At 37.2% G+C, this 22379-nt stretch overlaps 1 protein-coding gene across 1 annotated transcript in view; it reads left to right on the top strand.

The window, feature by feature from the left end:
* The first annotated feature begins 477 nt into the window (after nucleotides 1–477).
* LOC121653566 (phosphatidylinositol 4,5-bisphosphate 3-kinase catalytic subunit alpha isoform-like) overlaps nucleotides 478–22379 on the top strand; it is a 35074-nt gene continuing 13172 nt past the window's right edge. Inside the window, exons 1-15 of the mRNA XM_042007116.1 lie at nucleotides 478–862; nucleotides 1250–1325; nucleotides 8310–8416; nucleotides 8659–8827; nucleotides 9197–9323; nucleotides 9636–9845; nucleotides 9999–10093; nucleotides 10255–10410; nucleotides 10873–11118; nucleotides 11681–11766; nucleotides 13290–13395; nucleotides 16789–16941; nucleotides 17694–17828; nucleotides 21559–21683; nucleotides 21867–21948. Of these exons, the coding sequence (XP_041863050.1) occupies nucleotides 8361–8416; nucleotides 8659–8827; nucleotides 9197–9323; nucleotides 9636–9845; nucleotides 9999–10093; nucleotides 10255–10410; nucleotides 10873–11118; nucleotides 11681–11766; nucleotides 13290–13395; nucleotides 16789–16941; nucleotides 17694–17828; nucleotides 21559–21683; nucleotides 21867–21948 (1746 nt within the window). The 5' untranslated portion in view covers nucleotides 478–862; nucleotides 1250–1325; nucleotides 8310–8360. The remainder of the gene's footprint in view (nucleotides 863–1249; nucleotides 1326–8309; nucleotides 8417–8658; nucleotides 8828–9196; nucleotides 9324–9635; nucleotides 9846–9998; nucleotides 10094–10254; nucleotides 10411–10872; nucleotides 11119–11680; nucleotides 11767–13289; nucleotides 13396–16788; nucleotides 16942–17693; nucleotides 17829–21558; nucleotides 21684–21866; nucleotides 21949–22379) is intronic.

Genomic DNA, 22379 nt, shown 5'->3' with positions numbered 1-22379 from the left:
AAAAAAAATTCTATTACTTCTACTGCGTTAACCTGATAAGCACTCTGTGTTGCACATGCTATATAAGATGTGCTATATAAAATTTACCGATTGATCATTTTTAAGGCTGTTTGGCTACAATAATACAATGCAACATATACAGATGTTTTATGTAAGCTATTTATATTTATTATTTATTTGAATAGAGCTTTATCTGTTTCCTGTTCGGGCGTCTGTACTGTTGTAAAACGTGACCTTTCATCCTTGTTTTTTTCTTTTTAATTATTAAATCATTTTTGTATAACCAAGTAAACGCCCAAAAGAAACATTTCGTGTTTTATTTTTCCATTTTCTGTCTTATTTTATCATGTCACGACATGGAAATGTATGATTAAAAAGATGTGGGTTGTGGTTTTAACCATAACTGAAGACACACCTCAATTCAGCACCGAAGTAGCTCTAATAACTTTCACTCCCGTTTGTTTGTGTGTGTCAGATGAAGGGAGGGGGCCCCAGACAGACAGCGTGGCCGCATTGTCGCAGTAACACAACTTGTCCAGTCGACCAACATTTCAGCTTCTCACAACATCATCAGCTGGAGCCTCTCTGACTGGACATGCTGGTATCGTTTTATTCTCTGTTACTGTAAACCTTACTGTCTACGTTAAAAGAGGATTTGCTGTCGGCGTGGAGTACGGCTGCACTCGCGGATAGCTGGTGCAGAAGCTGATAGACAGATAACAGCTTGCTTCGCCCGGCGCCGGGAGCCACCAACCGGCCGCTGGGGACAGGAGGGGTTGGCTAGCTGGAAGCTAGCTGACTTTAGCCAGGAATATCCTTGCACCCCAGCGACCTCAAACAGCTTTGACGCCCAATCATACGGGTAATTTATTTAGCTAAATTAACTATATTTATACCTTTCTGTCGACGCATGTTCTGCTTTGTATGTTGGGAATGTGCTGTCTAACAAGGGGATGACAGGCTTAGCATTAGCCTTTAGCTAAATTCTCAAACTGGTGAATATTAATCCAAACATATGTTTGTAAAAAGGCAGACGGAGTATGGTCGGAGTGGTTGGAAAGTGGTCAGTCACATTATCTAGCATTTTTTAAAGAACACCGAATTGGTAAAATATAGTTGTAATCTCTGAGCTGTCATTTACAAACACCCATCTTTTGCTAACACGCTAACCAATGTGAATCACCTTAGCTGCTATGCAGATTGTTGTTGTTTGGGGTTTAAATTCTTCGTCTCCCTACAAATATTTCAGTGACAGCGTGAAGATGGATTAAAACATGAAGGGTGGAACTGTCCAGCCATCAAAATAGGAGGGGTGTCTCTCAAAGGTATGCTTGAAATATTTTCTGTCTTAATCAGACATCTTTTGACTTTCAGTAAACACATTGTCCACCCTTGACAACCTACAACTACTCAGAGTTTACATATGTAATTTTATGGAAATGTTTTTATTTAATCACAATGTCATAACAGTTTCTAATAAACTGCTTTATAAGAAATATGCTGAAAATGGCTAAATCCACAAATTTCTTAACCTATGTGTTGTAGAGACTTAGCATATGTTTGATTTTGCCAGCCTGCCCACAGAACTAGTTGTGTGTCTATACTCAAAGCAAACTTGTGTCTAGGCCAGTGTTTCCCCACTCCCCACATCCTGTGTTTTGAGTAAGCTTCCTCTTTTGTCCTGAAGTGTTTAACAGCATCCTGATCAGGGTCACAGATCGCAGAACTGCTCAAAGGATTGTTTGTTCAAACTCAGAGGGTTTCTGTTGTAGCTTGTTTTTGTATAAATTCAGTAGTACCCATATGTACATTTATCTCAAACGGTTGATTTTGTATACTTTAGTCTAACTTTAGTTTGATGGACGGTTTTCCATCAGAGGGTACTTTCTTTTTCTTACTTATCACTTTCTACAGCTTTCCCTCCATTTACTTCTCGGATACTTGCATTAACCACTTGATCCGATCTAGGATCATCTTAACATACTTAAGTGCTATTTTTAATTAAATTAACATAGTTATATATACCTGCTTCTTCGGTGTATCATTGCAGTTTTTTTTGCTCACATCGTCTCTTCTTGAGGAAACTAGATTAAATATTGTTCAAATGTTAAACATGTTTATGATTTCTGGCTCTGCTCATAAAACTGTTATCAGTCTGGTTACTCAGGGAACAAAAACATAAGGAATATACATGCTATTAATGTTTTGAATTGTACCATTTTGCTGTGTAGATTATTACCAATGGCTGTTTTGTAAAAAATAGTCAGATTTTAGATTATACAGTTTAAACAGCTATTATGAACACAGCTGTGTAGGTGCTGATATTGAACACCCAAATACTAACAAACAAAGAAGTAAGATAGCACACAGAGTGAGAGAAAACATTTAATTTGTTTGAGAAATTACCATAAAAATGTTTCTTCTCTCATCCTCATCATTTGACTTCATACTTGTTAATAATGGTCATACATTTTATTAGATTAAAATCAAAGAACAGTCTTGTGAAAGCTTACTAAAGCACATATTTTGTCATTACTGTATATAAATCTAATGCTGAGTCACTGTGTTTTTGTATTTTATGAACGTTGGACCTTAGCAGTCTGCCTAAAGTGGTTTGTCACTGAAGTCCCTGAAGACTCCTAATTTCCCAGCACTTGATGACACAAGGCCAAATGAGCTGCTTTAATCTTGACTCATAAAAATCCAGCTACTTTCTTTCTTTTTTGGCAAATTTTCTTCAAGAATTTCAAAGTACAGATGTACACAAATCAGCTACAACATAATGACCACCTGCCTAGAGTTAGTCCTGCAGTGCAGCAAAAGGAAAAAAAACAAAAACAAAACAACTGCTACTGTTCAAGGCGTGGACAACAACCATGTGTCTATTACTGGGATCTTAACAATAGATCTTTGCACCTTATGGGTTGATTAGGTGAGGCCTCTGTTAATTGAGCTCACTTCCCACAGATGCCATAAGACTGGAATCTGGGGAGTCTGGAAACCGAGTGAGCACTTTGAGCCCTTCTTAAACAGTTTCTTTTTTTGTGGGACCCAGTGTTGTTTTGCTAAAGAAGATTGCTGTGGTATAGGAGTACTGTTGCCATATGAAAGGGGAAGGGGGAGGTTGGTGGGGATGTTAGTTTCCAGAAATGTTTAGGTAGGTGGGAAGTGTCAAAAGAACATCCATATGAATGCAAAGTTGATTAATAATATCCATCTTCATATACTAATATTATTATTATTATTATAATTATTATTGCTAGTAATAATAAACAGTAGTATGTTTAGGTCGGTGTTCACATTGCAGACTTCCAGCAGATTTGTATGCTTGGACTTGGAAACTTTGTTTATTTTACCTGTGGTTTTAATGTTTTGCCTGATTAGTGTACTTGATGATTGTACTTGGTGCTGACTGATATAATCTTTCTAACAATATTTAGCTGATCATATAACTAATGTTATAAATCCAAAAACACAGTAAAATGTCAACACTAACGTCACAGTACATATGACTGGGATATCATATTTAATCTGTCTTGTGAATGGCTTTGAAAAATGTCAACAAAAAGAAGCATTTTACTGTTAGTGAGTACCATAGTTCTTTTTGCCAGGATGCATGGATAGTCTGTTTAAAAAAAAAAATAGGGACAGCCAGTTTGTGACGGTTTACTTTCATTCTTTTTTTGTTGCCAAAATAAACTTAAATGCAGGTGACTTTGGAGTGATCTTCATTGTTGAAGTTTATTTGTTATGGGCATATCAAAGGTAAGGATTTTTGATATTTTTTACAGCCCAATCCTGATATGTACTTCTCCAAAACTTTGTCTCTGGCATGTTTGGAGAGCTCCTTGTTCATAATAGTGTCACTTAATTGGTGACGTTGCAGAATTTTGGGTCTTTCATAATCGATATACCAGAAATGCAAATAATTGTAATTACAAGATTGATCCTTATTCTGCCGATTGATAGCTTTAAGTGATTTTGGAGACATATTTCTTGTTGAATTTGGTCACACTGTTAAAAGTATCAGTTGATAATCTGACCATACTAGGGCTGCACAATTAATCGGATTTTGATCGTGATCACGATTTTGGTGGCCACAATTAAATGAACCTGATTGTCAACGATATTTACATTTAAAATGCGAGTTCTGCTGCATGCATCTCTGATCACATACATTCTCAACCTGTAGTCTGCCAACCAGGGAGCGAACGCAAGGGTAAAGCTTCATTAAGCTGCCTAAAGAACAAGCATCCATTACAACTGTATATACTAGTGATGGGATGTTCGGCTCTTTTGGCTCCCGAACAGCTCTTAGTATCTTTTGTAGCCCCATAATTTACATTAACTTCTCAAAGATTAATGGTAAATGTATTTGTTGCATTATTTATCATCTATTCTAATTAAATTTGAATTTTTTACTAAAAATTGTTGCCACATAGTTTGTTTATAATTGGTGCAATAAAAATACATGTTTTTCCAAACACGGTGAATAATCCTGATTAATAATCATGATTACAATATTGATCAAAATAATCGTGATTATTATTTTGGTCATAATCGTGCAGCCCTAGACCATACTGAATTTCCAGAAGTAAAGTGCTAAGGCTGGGCAGTATATCGAGATTTTCAAATATATTGAGACTTTATCGCACGCGATATAGGATAAGTTAATTTTGTTTATATCGAGATAGCTTGTTTTGCGTTAAAAGCGTATCTTTTTGCATTTTGCACAAATGTATTTTTGTTATGGTCTTTGAAAAGTATTTTTCATTCATTTTGTTTTAAGAGCATAGAACTCCTAGAGCTATGGAAATATTCATAAGACTCATCAACACCTTATCAACTATGTGTTCTCATGTAAATTAGCACTGTTAATGCCGTTCTGGAAGGACTACATCCCCTTTCAGATCTAACCTCCAGCTCAGGTCCCATTGTAAGTTTTTACTGAGTGCAGGAAATTATATTTGTTATTAAATACAATCCTGCACGCCATCAGAATTTTCAGATCTCTGATAGTGGATTGATTTCACACAGCAGCTAATCGATCAGAGTGATCAGCTAATATAACAGACAGATGACAGGGAGTGGGGGAGGGATTTATACACTTTGGGGGGGATATTACTGCTGAGCTTGACTACAGGTCTTGCAGTGTCCTGCTCATACCTCCAATTAATATGCAGCTTCTATTTGTTGTCTCGTCTTTACACTAAATGATTTTCACAGTCCCAGACTAAAAACTTAAATCTTAAGAGTTTTACTGGAGTCACAGCGTGTTCATCTCGAACGTTAAGTTAAAGCTTCTAACTGAAAAATAATGCCCACAATCTTAGAAAAAATAAAAATTACAATGGCTTGGTGGAGGTCTGTGCTCTCTGAAGGCTTCTAGTTTAGTGCTAAAACCATTTGGTAACTCAGTTACATTTCTATAGTTAATCTCAACATTAAAGTACAATAAAATTAAATGATCGTCTAATTGCCCCTAAATATGTGCCTAACTAGCATGTGGCAACCACTTTATGATTTCCACAACTTAATAATGTCAGACCATGGGATAACGTTTTGTGCTATGAAGCTATAAAGCAGGGGTGTCCAAAGTCGGTCCTCGAGGGCCGCTGTCCTGCAGGTTTTCAGTGTTTCCTGCTTCAACACACCTGACTCAAATGAAATAGATCCTACAGCCTTTTAAGTTTTGCACAATGACTCATTCATTTGAGTCAGGTGGTTTTGGAGCAGGGACACATTGAAAACCTGCAGGATTGTGGCCCTCGAGGACCGGAACTGGACACCCCTGCTATAAAGTTTTTAAGAAACATGTTAATTTCCTCCTCATACTGCAAGGTGCCTCTGAATTGGTCTGTTTTCTTTACAGCTGCTGAGTTAGAAACAACATCAACTGGCAGTGTTGATAAAAGGCAGAACACTACTTTGTGCGGTTTATGTCACCACTGTTATGTTCAAGTCACGGATATATTCTGAGCCAGTTAGCCTAAAAGTTTTATTTGGTCTGCTTGGTAACGTTACCGGCACCGGTGCAACCTAAGGACCCAGAGGATTTGGGTCATTACTGACATCACTGACACCAGCACTGATACTAGCACTGATCTTTTCTTCTGGTGTTTATCCCTTCAGATGACGTAAGGTTAGGCGTACATTTTAACCAGCAGTTCGTGAATGGATTCTTTTACCTGTGGGAAATCCAGCGGCAACGTTTGGTTTGCCACTGGGAGCGACGCTGCAACAGCAGAGGGAACTCTGAGCCGAGAAGGAAAGAGCAGAACCTGTAGCAAACTCTTCCTCTTCCTTTCAGTTTTATGGCTCCAATGTAAATGTTCATTGCACATTATTACATACAGCTGTAATTGTATGAAGGAATTTACCGCGTTGTAAGAGCTGGATTTGTGGGGATTGATTATATTATACGTGATTCCCGCAATCCCGCAGTGAATTTCAGGCCCTGGACGAGTTACCTTCCTCTTAATTGTAAAGTCAAATAAAAGAGTTTCAGTAGAGTAAAACCTTAGTGAGTTATAAACTATCTTGTTTAATTCTATAAAGTCTAGAAGTGGTTTGCACAAAGCTGGGGAAAAAAAAAAACTCTGACACCTGCAGTATGTGAGGCAAAGCCATGCAGCAAGAGAAGAGACCTGATATGTTATGTTAGAAGTCTGGGACTTCTAAATGGTTGTTTTAGTGCCATAGTAAAAAGTATAGTTTGCCATGATAGTATAAATATTCTTGCCTTCTTTCTACATCCACATGCTTCTTTGCGCATGATGGCAGCATGCATGTGGTTGATATTATAGAATATTTACGTCTGTTTCCTTCATAAAATTCGCTGGATTTTCCTCAGCAGCTGCTGCAGAAACCACTTTGAAATGTTTGGGTTTTAGTGCACTTCTTAAAGATGTGGACATTTATTCCTACAAATTCCTGTATAATACATACGGCCAGCATCGATCTGTCTCTGCATGCCACCATTTACAGAATACTTCCACATCATCAGAGCCAGTATGATGGGTGTCTAAAAATAGAACAGTACAAAATCCTGTGCAGTCAAAATGTGTCAGGAATGGGTAGAAATGATCATATTTCCTTTGTTCTTTACATTTTAAATATTACAACTACTTTTAATTAAAATTCATGTAGTTTTAGGGAAAAGTCAGGGACCAGCAAGGCTTCATAATTTTATTTGACAAAGTTATTGAGTATTTCTTATTTCTTTGTATGTAGTGACACAAGCCAAATAAGGTTCCATGTTTTAACCTGTTTTTCAAGTGGAATTGGATCTGATCAGAAAGAAAGATCAATATCACACAGATAAATTGCTCATATTTCATTTCAGAAACAAGATTTCTGTCACATGGTTGCTAAATTATTTTTAAACAGTTATCTTTTAAGGATTGCCAGTGCTAACTAGAATGGTTATTTCTAATCATCAACAAATAAACAGATAGCAAGTGGTAATACAGTTCTTCTGGCAAGTCATTGTCTTGATTTTAGTTTGAACCAATGTAGTGCTTTAGAGGTTAAAGCACACTATTAAAGATTGCTTCAGGGACTTCATGATCTACTGATGCATAAAAAGCCATGCTCATTTGTACATGACTAATGATATGCCTTCTGGATTTCTGTAATTTACCAAGGAACTGGTAAAGTTTTCCAGTGGTACATTATTTAGATCTCATTCCAAAAAAAGAAGTTAAGAGTGTTTATAATTATATTAACAAAGATGGGTAAATGCTGCCAGTAAAACACATGATTTGGATACTTTGAAGTTACTCACTGAACTTGTTTTACTTCTGCTAATGTTTGGTTTACCAAACATGCTTGTTCTCCTAAACTCAGTGAATGCCTCACAGTCCGAGCCATGGTGAGTAAGCATGGTTTCAGGTTCAACCGGCATTTCTGGCCTCTTCTGCCAAAAGCAGCTCAAACTGTCATTGATCCAAAGTTGCCACCAACTTTCACTAAATAAATCAGATAAAAAAAGCTTTAAATTAGCCAAACTTCACTCGAAATGTTGAAAAAAAAAAAAAAAAAAGTTGCTTAATAAAACCTTTTACGTCACATGGCTAAAACATATACTTCCTCTAACTGATATATTGCACATACACCTTTAAATGGTGTGTAAGTTCATCTATCCCACTTTTAAAGTGACATTGCAGAAGACAAAACTTAGTCTCAAGATTAGCTTGAAGTAACTGTGTTAAGTTATTTTAACTTGACATCATCATTGGGACTGAAGTTGAACAAAGTGTGCAATTTTCTGAGAGTCAAAGTAACAACCAAGTATTGTTATCTTTCAGGTTGTGCTTTGCAGTTAAACTGTGTAGCTGTGCTGAGAGACCGAGAGGAAGATGCCACCCAGGCCATCATCAGGGGAACTATGGGGCATCCACTTGATGCCTCCCAGGTATGACATGCTTATTTAAATACAGTACAATACGTAAATACAAATACTTTTGTAATTCTGTGTAGACAAGCACTCAATTAGCTCGGTTATTTTTTAACTGATTAGCTTTTTCTGCTTGTTTTGATTAAAACATTAAAAATGAACAAGAAATTAATTGCAAAATGACCACAAAGAGGCGTATTAGATTAAATACCACAACAAAAAAAGAGTTTCTCATTAACATAGCATTGGCGTGTCTTTAGGATCCTGGTGGACTGCCTGCTGCCCAATGGGATGATTCTGACCCTTGAGTGTCTCCGTGAGGCCACGCTTATTACCATCAAACATGAGCTGTTCAAGGAGGCCAGAAAATATCCTCTTCATCACCTCTTACAGGAGGAGACATCCTACATCTTTGTCAGTGTTACACAGGTGAGAGCTCTGGATTGACTCCAGACAGATGTTTTGCTTTTAAAAGGGGGCAGGAATGTGTCTGACATTTCCAGGTCGGCCTTAACTGCTAACAAAATTAAACAAGCTCACATCAGATACTGTTGCTACAGAGCCAGAAAAGCTTCTCTTTTTTTTTTCTCTAAAGACTATGTGGAAAGCCAATTTATTGCAGCCGGAAGACATTACAAAGTCGAACAAATTCTAGCTTTAGAAATGTTTAAGATGCATTTACAGCACTTTTTCTGAACCTGTGGGAAAACTTCCAGTTCCCACACTTATCCATCAGTGGTGTTCATGAAAAAGAAGTTAAATATTCACCTCACCCTTTTTTTTTTTTTCCTTTATCAGGAAGCTGAACGAGAGGAATTTTATGATGAGACCCGCAGACTTTGTGACCTCCGACTCTTCCAACCTTTCCTCAAAGTTATTGAACCAGTCGGCAATAGAGAGGAAAAGATCCTCAACAGAGAGATAGGTGAGAGGTTCTTTTCCTCATTGTACAAATTCTGTTGTAACATGGCTGTTTATAAAGAAGTTCCTGTCCATCTGAAGGGGGTTTTTAAAGAAAGCTAAATAATCAATTGAAATGATGATTATTGTTTCATTAACCACACATTTTTTTTCTGTCTAAATATTTGCTGATTTTCATTATATTGAATTCTTTTCCAATAAAGTGAATTAAAGTAGAGCATCTGGTAGATTTATTTGCAAGTTAAGCTGTTACAATAATTACCAGCGATGTGCAGAAAATAAAGTATTTATTTGGGTGTTCTTTCTACTTTGTCAGGTTTTGCCATTGGTATGCCTGTGTGTGAGTTTGATCTTGTGAAAGATTCTGAGGTTCAGGATTTCAGGAGAAACATCTTAAATGTCTGTAAAGACTCAGTGGAGTTGAGAGATGCCAGTGGACCCCACAGCAGAGCGCTGTATGTTTACCCACCCAATGTGGAATCGACACAAGAACTTCCCAAACACATCTATAGCAAACTTGACAAAGGTATGGCATGCGTGGCTATGTATCCCATAGCCATTTTTTTGTAGATTAATTAATGGGTTGCAGTTTTTGTACAGTTCCGTTAGGGAAAAAATGTTTTATTTATTATTTTGTTTCTTAGATTCTATGTCTATTTTTTCTGTCTGTGTTTTGCAGGTCAGATTATTGTTGTAATATGGGTGATTGTTTCCCCAAACAATGACAAGCAAAAGTATACACTGAAGATTAACCACGACTGTGTGCCTGAACAGGTGGGATGGAAGCACTATCCCTTATAGCCTTCACACACACACACACACACATACATATATATATATATACATATATATATATATGCTTTCAGAAGTTACGTTAAGCAAACAATAAATATTTCCACTCCAACTTCCAATGTCTGTGCCTGCATGTCCTAAAGGTAATTGCAGAGGCCATTCGTAAGAAGACACGCAGCATGCTACTTTCCCCTGAGCAGCTGAAGATGTGTGTTCAGGAATATCAGGGTAAATACATCCTCAAGGTTTGTGGCTGTGATGAATACCTGCTGGAGAAGTACCCCATCAGCCAGTATAAGGTATGAAACTTTTGATTTATTAAAGTCAAATTTTAAATGACTTTTCATTGGTGGCTTAAATGACAGAAGAGTGTTGAACCTGAAACATCAGAGACGCACAGTCGGTCTTATTTGTGATCCATCTCTGCAGAGACTCATAAATCTCTCCACTATGATCAAAGGCCTACGATTACAGACTTTTAGATTAATATGTACCAAAATTTTCATTTTAGATTCTTTGTTTAGTTCAGCTGTTGTTTCCATTGTTTTTATTAAAGTGTCAGAAGCATTTGCTTATGTGCAGTTTTGTGAGCTCAGAACCAGATCAGAGACATTTACGCATCTCACTGTTGCCTTTATGGTCACTCGGCAGCTGTTGGAAAATAACCAGTTGACATTATTGGTTACAGGTTTGTCACAATGTAACTCAATCATCCTTGTGTCAACTTTATACCACCTGTTCCTTTCTTTGTCTCTATCTAGTATATCCGTAGTTGCATCATGCTGGGCAGGATGCCTAACCTGATGCTAATGGCTAAAGACAGCCTGTACTCACAGTTGCCTACAGATAACTTTGTCATGCCATCATACTCTCGACGCATCTCTACGGCAACGTCATATATGAACGGCGAGGCAGCTTCCAAGTCGCTATGGACCATCAATGGGACTCTACGAATACGAATTCTTTGTGCCACATATGTTAACGTGAATATACGAGACATAGACAAGGTGGGGACATTCAGCGTTTACAGAAACATACCAGAATGTTGATCAGTCAAGTAAAATGAGATGTTTGACTTTGATTATTGATGATGTGCTGACATGGATTGTGGAAGACAAGATCAGGGAAAACTATGAGGACTTTATTTTAGTAACAAGTAAGAATAAAAGTCTTATTTGTTTAACTTTAGTGAAAATGCACCGGAAAGATGAGTCTCTAAATACACTAATGTGGTGAGTGAGACTAAAATGTTTTGGCGCAGTATCAGTTCACTGTTTATTCAGTTGTTCTCTATGTCCCATCTTCCTACTTCCTCACATCCTGTTCAAACAAAGTCATTGTTGAGGTGCTGTGTGAACAGCTTAACCAAAGGGAAGCGGTTGTGTTAGTTCATGCTTTTTTTTTTTTGTTTTCTGGAGTTCTTTTTAAATGTGACTCAACTAACAGATTGAGTTCAGCTTAAACGTATTAAGCATTTTGTGTGGCACCTGTTACAGATTATGAGTATCGTATTTCTGGGATAGAGGCCAGTGTGACTGAAACAAAGTTTTGCCTCGTCTTTGTTTACAGATATATGTGAGGACGGGCATTTACCATGGAGGGGAACAAATGTGTGATAATGTCAACACACAGCGAGTACCCTGCTCTAATCCCAGGTAACTCACCACCCTTCAGGAAAAGAATTTCACTACAATGAGTCTTAAAAGACACAATTTTTTTCTTCAAAGTTGACACAGTTTCTTGAGCTCTTTGTTATTTTTTAAATCTCTGATATGCAGACCTGGCGTTACGGTGGGTCCCAGTGGACAAGGCCCGCCCATTCACAAGCCAGGCCTTCCCATCCAGCCTTTTCATTTAAATTTATATACTTTTCAATATCATTTTCATTTATAGTTATATAACAGTTATTTTTTTAGTGGTACTAAATTATCAAAAGTAGAATCAGTTCCTATATGTGTTTGAGAAAACTTCTCTCGAGATATTTACAAGTTGTGTGTGTGTTTGTATATTTAATCTATGTGTGTGTGTAATCACCAAAATCCCGCGCTAACTTAAAGAACATAATGTGTTCTTTAAGTTATCGCGATATTTGGTGCAAAGTCATTAAGTAGCTTCAGTGAAGTAGTAGCAGACTGATACTTTGGGACAATGGACATAAGAAAGTGAATCAAAGATAACATGAAGAAAGGAACATGTGTCATGTGTCACAGCAAGAGTCAACCCCTTCCAGAAGTTTGGATAAATCCATCAATGTGACGAGAGCTACCTAACCCTCTGCTGCAGATGTTTCCTTATGTTTAACAGCTTTTTTTTTTTTTGTCAATAGTAGAGGGAAAAAAATTAAATTTTTCTTATTGTATTCTATACCTAATCTGCTTCGACACGGGTTAAATGTTGAATTATGAAACTGGAATATTTCTCTTATAAAGTCTAAATTAATTTGATAAATGGGGCTCGCTCACAGCGATCAATTGCCCGCCCTGTTACTCTGTCTTGGCTCCGGGACTGCTGATAAGCTTTTGTCAAAAAGATACAGAAACACTACAGCACCTCCTTTTTCGTACATTAGGTTATACCTCCATCCAAGTGGATCAAGTTATATCAACCACAGGATGAATGATTTTTTTCCCTGATATAGTCACTTAAAATACATTACCTTTTTAGAGATGACAATGACAATAACAAAAATCAATATGACCAGATAAAGCTTTATATTATTCTACTGAAGTAGTCCTCTTTCCATTCTGCACCACCAACTTACATTAAGCAGTCAGAGGCAGGAGGGTAAGTTAAGGGTTTATGGTAGTAACACTAAACTGCTGTATTGTATTACTGTTTAACCTGTCTGGATTACAACTTACACTAAAGGTAAAAGATGTTCTGTTGTGGCAAGTGCTCAATAGGACAATCTCTTATTAAAAGAAAAACCCATGGGACTCGGAAATCTGAAATGTGTTTTGCTGAATGCTGTGTTGTACAATACATAATAATACATAATAAACTCTGCTCAGGTTATACGTCTGCATTTCCAGTGTTTGTGAGCATTCACTTTAATGTCAGGTAGAGTTTTTTTTTTTTTTTTTTTTTTTTTAAGTCACCCCTACAGATGACATGATTTTATTTTACTGTAAGCAGATTTGTCTTATAAATCTTTGCATCTCTATTATCCTTTCTGCAGATGGAATGAGTGGCTCACCTATGACATGTACATCCCAGACATCCCCCGCGCTGCAAGACTCTGCCTCTCAATCTGCTCTGTCAAAGGCAGAAAGGGAGCCAAAGAGGTAGAATAGAACACAGTGCAAGAAAGGATACCTTTGTTAAGGTTTAGGATTGTTTTTTTAATAACAAAACAGAAATGTATAGGGTGGGTCTCAAACCCTAATACAAGTAGTGGTTATTGTGATAGGCAGACAGTGTTTTTAGTTATCACCACATAAGAACACAGGATTGCAGATTTGTTTCGCCACCAGCTTGCTAATTCATAGGTCCGTTTATATCTTCACAGAGACACTGACGGGTACTTTCTCAATGCAGATTGAATGACACACATTTCAAAAACCTAAAAGCACGAAGTCTCTGGAGGTGACACGATGCATTCATTAAATTCTGACGATATATAAATAAGACAAAAGAATAGGTGAAAAGCTCAGACTGCAGCTGCACTGGATAATTTTCATTATTTGAACACTTAGGTCTTTGTCAGATTTAATTTCTGTTTTAGACAAAACAACAAAACAGAAGCAAGAGCAGCTCGTAGCAAGATTATTCCACATATTTCTGATACTGCCTCCAAGTGGAAGCATATTCCATACCTTATAGACGTATGAAGCTAAAATTCAGAGAACCTGTAAATGTGTATATAAAGCATTTCGTGTTAGCTGCCTTCTGTGTGTTGCATGTGAAAAATACTCCACTCTGTGTCTCAGTCAGAGTAAATGTATCCAAGGTGAATGGAAGCTGTGGTGTCATCTTTTGGCTCTGTTTAATTACTAATCAGTCATGGCCACTGTGGTGGCATGGACTGAGACACAAACAGCAGGATTGACTTTTCTACTATTGCAGGCCACATAGTGGCTTTGTTCTGAAAGGAATCAATTCATGTAAAAGTTATTTAACTAAATAAATGACCGCAGTCAAAATAAATTTGATAATTTTTTTAGCTGAATACATAAAATTGATGTTGAATGTCACATGTGGGAGTATGTTCATGTTATCTGGTCTGATACTTGAAACAGACGTCCTTAGTAGTGATGTGTCTTTCATTCGCAGCTGTTTGAAAAAGCTGATGGAGGAAGGTGTGTGTGTAGTGTATCAGTGAATGCCACTGATGGATATTGTAACGGACACCTGGGGTGACTCCCGTCTCCTGACGCGCGATGCTAGGTTGATGTCAGGTTAGCAGATGTTCTTTCGTGCCCCATTTGAATTAAAAATAAACGGTATTCTTTCGCAACCTTTTGTTCTAGCACTTACTAATGAAGAGGCACATTTTAACTTACTGTCTTGCTGTAACTCTGTTGCTCTTTTGTCAATCGCTGTCTGTTTTTATCTCTGCCCTTAAGTGAAAAAACATTCCAAGTTCAAGATATCTAAAACAATTTTTCCAAGCCCTATGAAGGTTTAAACTTTGAAAGAAACAGTTAAATTACTCTATGCCATTAAAATGATGACTGCCACACAGATAAGTAGCCACGTTTTCCTACGTTTATGGTCAATTGTTGGAGCTGTGTCACTGTAATTATGAAGTGGGCATATTTGTGGCATCAGCTCTTTCTGTTGATACAGTAAAAACTGGGATTTAATCAGCCCTTAATCTGATTAAAATTTTTAATAAGTATTACTTATGGTACAAATAAGTAATAAAGAAGCTGAAATTGAAGGGGGAAACAAAACAAAACAATAGCTCCACTAGCTTGGTTGGTAGAAATTCAAAATAAACAGAAATCATCTCTTTAAAATGGTTTAGTACAGTTGTGCACATAGAAATGACTGATTTATCTTATTTTTATTGTTGTTATTTACCTTATTTAAATGATGGCATGTCCTTTCTAACTCTAGAAGTTCGTACGTTCACAATTGTTCTCCGCCCTGATGTGCAAAGACACATGCATGTGCACACGCTGGTGATCACACTCCCAGCAGCTGACAGGCAGATAGAAAATATGTGGCGTAAATAACAGACAATACCCAGGCTTCACAAATTTACCCTCCATCTCGCCGATAAAACTGATGTAGCATAGTTTAATTGTAGTTTTATTTAATGTTTTCAGCTTTTCATCAACATATCTGCTTAATTGTACTAATCTGTGGTCTAGCGTAGATTTAAACTGCAGCTGGGTCTCTCAGCCACACCTTTTCCAAGGCCCAGCTCAGCTTCTGATCGGTTATTAATGTGTTTAATTGAGAGCAAGGCTGCATTCATCTTACACCATTGGTAGACGAACTCAACGTGACAATAGTCAACATTAGCTCACAATAACTTATTAAATAGTTTTGTTTTTTTTCCCCCAGCGCAAGCATTCCCCAAGCTGGAGAGCCAGTGTTACACCGAAATCTGTGACCCATCAGAATCTGTAACATTTCTCTGCATATGTGTCGCAGAAGATGAGCGAAGTCTTGAAAAAAAACTTGTATTTAGGTCTGAGTTCATTATAATACAGCAAAGTCATACATTCTCATAGCTATAAAAAATGGTGACCTACGTCATCCCTCTTATAGTCTGGACTCTTCTAACATAAAATGTGACCCTCACATAGCCAGGAACACAGAGGTCATAATTTCTAATAGCTATCAGAATGTGTGACTTTATGGTACCTGCATTATAATAAACTCATGTGTGAAATGTTTATTATCGCCTCCCTGTGGTCACAGATTCTGATGGGTTACAGATTTTGGTGTAACACTGGCACGGTGCAGAGATACTTTAAGCCCTGAAATTATCATCCACTATAAAAGCTGCTGCATAAAACAATAGTTTCACTAGCTTGGTAAAAAAAAAACAAACAAACAAAAAAAACCAAACAAACATAGTCCCAACTTGTCAAGCTTTTTCACACACATACTACTCTGTGTCAGTGACCTGCTCAAGCAGATTTTTCAAGCTTCTCAGAACATTCACTGCGCAGGTTTTTCACGTAGGCGTTAAATGTGTTGGCTGAGGTAGTGTGAAAAAGTTCCAGATGGCTGATCCTTTCGCTCGTTTCACTTTGAAAACAAATGAGAGCCTTGGCATGGAGTGTTGTTAGGGCATGACGTCACTCAAAGCATACAAGATAGAATTACACTAAATAGATCTGGATAAATAGATATGGATTGGACCCATTATCACCGACATCGCATCTAGAATTTTCTTCAAAATCGGTACCAATACCAAATCCAATTTCAGATCGGTGCATCCCTAATCTTATGAATGAAAAAATAGAAAAATCTACTAATCTTTTTTGACAATTTTATCTGAGTTCCTTTTGTGTGCTGAATTAGCTTTAGAAGAACAGATGCATCGTTTCTTATTATTTCTCTGTATATACCATTAAGACTATTACACTGAGCTCGATTTAGTGAAACCTAAGTTTCTCCTCAGGAAACCATGAGTAGTTCCAGTGTTTTTTCTTGTAAAGTCTGCATAGTTCACAATGAATCTATATCTGGATGTGTTTTTTTTTTGTTTTTTTTAGGAGCACTGTCCGCTTGCCTGGGGTAACATCAACCTGTTTGATTACACCCACACTTTGGTGGCTAACAAGATGGCGCTGAACCTGTGGCCCGTCCCTCATGGCCTTGAAGACCTCCTAAACCCCATTGGGGTCACTGGATCCAACCCCAATAAAGTATTCACATTCAATACCTTGTGTTTAAAATAGGGCTGTCAAATTATTAAAATTATTAATCAGATAAATCACAGCTTTCAGCTTAATTAATCATGATTAATCACAGCTTTTAACTTAATTAATCATGATTAATCACAGCTTACAAATTAATCATGATTAATCGCCATTTGCGACTATGCCTGAAATCCGCCCATTTTTACTGTATTGAGAGGAGAGGGAAGAAGCAGCTGCTGCACAAACATGGAGACAACCAGAGAGCCACTCGAGCAAACACATCTGTGCAAAACTTAGGATAAGTTTAAAAAAAAAAAAAAAATACGGGGAAAGTGTGGGTGTGGAATCCTCTCACTGGGACAGAGTGTTTGTTAAATCACCCTCATTCTCCATGGAGGCGACATCAATGGGTTGCTCCATTAACGTTGAGTTTATTTTCAAATCCATCCGTAGAGCCAGCCGGCTCATCTTTTCCATCTTGTCTCTCCATGTCTCGCCGTCATAACAGAGAAATGCTGGATGTATGGGGCTTGTCGTGTGTTAGTTGCATTAAAAATATTAATGCAATTAATTACATAAATTTGTTATCGCCGTTAATGTGTTTTTTTGACAGCCCTAATTTAAAAGTAAGAAAATAAATAATACATTTAAAAGATCAAATTAAATTAAACTGATTAAACTGCTGCATGTTTACATAATTGATCTATGAACTTATGAACTTATCTTTCTACCTTTTTTTTTATTATTATTTTGTTCAGGAAACGCCATGTCTGGAGTTGGAGTTTGACCATTTTAGCAGTCCTGTCAAATATCCAGATATGAATACAGTAGAAGATCATGCAAACTGGATCATCTCCAGGGAACTGGGGTTTAACTTCAACCTCTCGGGACAGGTATAATAAGTTTTGTTAAAACCCACCTGATTGAGTTTCATACAAGTGTTTCGTAGTTTTACTGCATGTAAGAAGGACAAGTGTACAGATATGAGGCTGCAAGAATATGGCCGTTTTTCGGAGTGTACAGGTTGTGTCTTTTGGAGAAGACTAATATTGATGTCATAGTGTCAAACAAATGATAGTGTACACCAGATCTCACCAAAATGCGGACATGGTCCAGATCCGGACCCAGAACCTGGCACATATGGCCCCCGGACCTAAAATATAAAATCTGACAGGGTGCTTTTATTTTAACTGGCTCAGCTTTTATAGTCGGTGGTAAACTTTGCAGCACTACAGCGCAGACAGACAAGAGTTTAAGAGGCAGGTAACAAGACTGTAGAAGAAGGAAAGCAGCTAGATAAAACAATGGGAGCGATATAGACAGCTGTAGCAGAGAAAGGCAGAATTGTTGCCGAGCCAGCGTGTTATGAGACTTTGGGCTTGTTTTTCTATGAGGTCGCTTGCAAATATTGTCATTCAAGGGTTGCAGGTTTTGGGCTTGTTTTTCTTGAATGTAGTTGCTTATTTGGGCTTGACCTGCTTTGGTTACAAAGCCCTCCTGATTCTCTCGTAGCTTTCCACAGTAAAGCAATAATCCATGGATGCAGAACGGGAAACATGAACGCAACAGTCCTTTTTTTCATGAAGTAGTGTCAAATAGGAAATATGTATAATATGTATAAAAGAAATTTATAAAGAGTAGGTAGGTAGGGAAAAGTGTATTATAGGGCTCATCATGCAGCCGCTCTAAAAACCTTCTTATCCGTGAAGCTGATGGACATCAGTTTGACTGTCTCATAATATGAGAAGACAGTTTTTATTTGTTTTAGGTTTTACCCCAGGTCTTTTTGAGATGAGTTATGTATGTCTTATTTTAATTTTATATATATCTTTTATACATTATTTATTTTATTTTTATATTATATTTTAAAATATTTAATTTTATATTTAATATTTTATTATGATCTCCCAGACCTTGACTCCAAAGGTTTTTTTCTAACTTACCTCTTAAGATTTTAGTTACTCCTGGTGTAGACCAAAAGTCTTAAATCTCATATAGCATATCCATTGCAAGCATCAAATATCTATTTTTCTCTTTAGATTGACTATATGAACTGCTCAATAAGAGGCATGCATAATAAGTGATTGATTTTTACCTTTAGACCCATTTGTGGATTGATATATTCTGCATGCTATACTTTGTGTTGTAGAAGACATTAAATTCAATTGGAAAATCTGTTAAATTAGATGTGCTAGTAGCCTGTAGAATTATCTCACCCCACATTATATCATAAGGGCACTCCCTACATTTGACACTCGCACAACATGAGTAACTTCACACATCATCTCACACTATTTACAACCTCTCGCATGGTGCAGTGTAAGCACAGATATTTGTGTTGTGCATGACACCCACTCTCAAGTAATTATAGTAGAGGTGTTTTTTTTGTCTTGTATTAGTGTTTCAAATGGGATATGTCTGTTCACAACATTGAGTTACATTGAGTGTAAACAGGATTGCATTTAGCATTATTGGCAGTATATAGCACATGCTATAACCAATTAGTTTGATGTTTTTCCACTGTGTGGGGGATCTATTATGACAAATAGCTGCAATTAGGAAAGCGACTAATGAAAATTCACACATGCTTCATTATCTGAAAGCTCTAAATCCACTTAACTCCAAATTACAGACACAGGGAGACTCAACCAAAGTCCTGAGATTGAAACAGACAGATTTCTGTAGTTACTTGCATTGTTGAGGTGTTGGCGACAGCAGGGGTTGGCATGGGTTGTCCATGAGCCAGAGCAACATTGCCTTAGCGTGGTTTGGCATAGCTGTCTCTGGTCAATCTATCTGACTGGAAAATCCCTAAGCAAATTAAACACTGAAGTCTTTATGGTTTACTTTGGACACTGCATTTATCAAAAATGTCTAAATAAAGGAATCAATAACGCGGTCAGTTGTCAGATATTCAGTTTACTACAGAACTGAACTTTTACGTTGTTAGCTGAGTTACTCTCAACACTTTGCTCATGACTCAGTAGTGCCAGTGTAAGTTACTGTCTTCAGTTATTCATGACGGTGTAGATGATGATCTGTCTTATCAGATTTCTAGATGATGTGTGGCTTGAGAGCTGTGACTTCTGTGGCGTTAATGTGATATGCGGTTGAATATAATTTGCCATGTGAGAGAATGTGGATAGTGTGAGTTGATGTGTTTAGCAGTTCAAGCTGTGTATATGAGGAAGTTCCATCATGCACTGCATAAAGTGATGATAATATGTGGCTTCATACTGACCAGATAAATGTTTGATCTTGTCTCAACCATAATTAAAGTCTAGATTATCCTCATGGATGTGCAGTCAGGCATCAGAGTTGTTATGGTAAATGTGGTTGATTGAGCAGGGGATGAGAGAACCTCTCTACAAAATTTGTGTCTGGCTTTGGGACATTTTTTGAGAAAAAAATGAACTACAACAAGATTAGAAGATTAGAGATAAACCTATACAGCATGAACCTGTGTCCTAGCTGCACTGCAGCATAGTCTACAGAGTATGTAAACATGACACTAGAAAAAATTAATTATAGTGTTAATCATACTGAAATAGTATAAAAATTAACCTTTTTGCATTTTTCTAATAAAAAAGCAAAGCTTAAGTGTGTAATAATACAGCCAAATTCCCAGCAAAGCTTTTCTCTTTCACATATTCCTTTGTTTCTTTTGCCACATGGCTAAATGTGTCAGAAACTGAGAGGAAAAACAATCCGTTAAGACCGTGTGCCAACTTGCAGTCACTTAAAGCATTTCCAGACTTTTGCTTTATTCAAACAAACTTATTTGACAAAATTGTCAATTAACTTTAAGACAATATCAGCTCTGTGAGTTTGGCTATACTTCTTCTTAGACAGTATTTTTGCACTGGACATGCATTGGTCATCAAGTATTTACTGATGCTTTTGCTAGAGAAAGCTCGAAGTAACCTAGCTTTCTCTGTTAAGGCACATTTTACCTGGCTCCTGTCATTAAGTTCTGTTTATCTGTTATGTAGCACTGACTGCTTCGGGCTCTGTTCACACTGCAGCTCAATTCTGATTTTTTTTTTTTTTGCCCATGTGTGACTCATATTGGATTTTTTAATGACAGCCCGAATGGTGCAAATCCAATTTGTTTATTTATTTATTTATTTAAAATCGACCCAAGCCACTTTCATACTGCATGTGGTCCTAGATTGGATACGCATCTGATCCGTGTGGAAGCGACCTCAGTCTGAACGGTTATGTCACATTTCCAACTTTGATGTCACAGAAGTCAAACGGCACAATTCTGCTGTTTCACAATATTTACTTTGTCTTTTCCTTTTTTTTTATTGTAAATGAAAATGACAACAAAACATCATCAGTTTAAATATATGAACAAATTAAGTAAAGAAATGCTATAAAGGGAAGGACAGGGGTTGGTAAAATTGGACCCATGCAGGACTCTGCACAGACGAACTCTGCTGCATTGTCTGTACATGACTCTGTACAGACGTAGGAGCAACTACAAGCAAATAAAAAAAAAAACTAAACAAAAAACAAAAAAAACACATTTGAGCATTAAGACTTGCAGTGTGAACGTAGCCTATGTATAAAGCTGGTCATGTATGTGTGTCAGGTTGTTTGATTTCTGTTGTGTTTCAGAGTAATCGTGTGGCCAGAGATCACGCTCTGACAGAGAGTGACACTGAACAGCTGAGACAGCTGAGTAACAGGGACCCTCTGTCAGAAATCACTGAACAGGAGAAAGACTTCCTCTGGAGACACAGGTTTGGAAATAAGAACACACTGATTAACCATATTCTTAATTTTGCTTGATATAGATTTAACAGGACAAGGTAAATACAAACTTTAGTGAACTGGTACTCCACATGTACTAGTAAGATGAGGATTTAAAAATGACTCAAAGAATGCAACATATGTCACTTATCCCCTTTTTCTTTCATTGTTAGGCACTACTGCATGAACATCCCAGAGATCCTTCCCAAGATCCTTCTTGCTGTTAAATGGAACTCCAAAGATGAAGTAGCACAGGTAATGCATTTTACACATGCATATTGTATAGTTTCTCTCTCTCTCTCTCTCTCTCTCTTTCTCTCTCTCTCTCTCTCTCTCTCTCTCTCTCTCTCTCTCGTTTATGTGTGCGCAAATACATACAGTACTAGAAAACAATTTGAAGACAAATACTTAATTAAAATTAATGGGTATCCAAACTTTTGACTGGTACAGCATATGAAATAGTTTGTGTTTTTTTTTTTTACAGTATCGTATTAACAGAAAGAGCCAGTGCTTACAAATATGTACTGTTAACTGACCTTCCTTTGGTTAAACATCAGATGTCCAAGGGTCAGTAAATGCAGCATGTAAAGTACATCTATATGTTGTTCTGCATCATCTCTACCATGTTCTAGGGCTGGGCAATATATCGAGATTTTCAAATATATCGAGACTTTATCAGATACAAT

The sequence above is a fragment of the Melanotaenia boesemani genome, chromosome 14 (assembly GCF_017639745.1).
Source record: "Melanotaenia boesemani isolate fMelBoe1 chromosome 14, fMelBoe1.pri, whole genome shotgun sequence".
Classification (NCBI taxonomy): domain Eukaryota; kingdom Metazoa; phylum Chordata; class Actinopteri; order Atheriniformes; family Melanotaeniidae; genus Melanotaenia; species Melanotaenia boesemani.
Note: the sequence above shows the minus strand (reverse complement) of the source record. Positions and strands in the feature narration are given on the sequence as shown.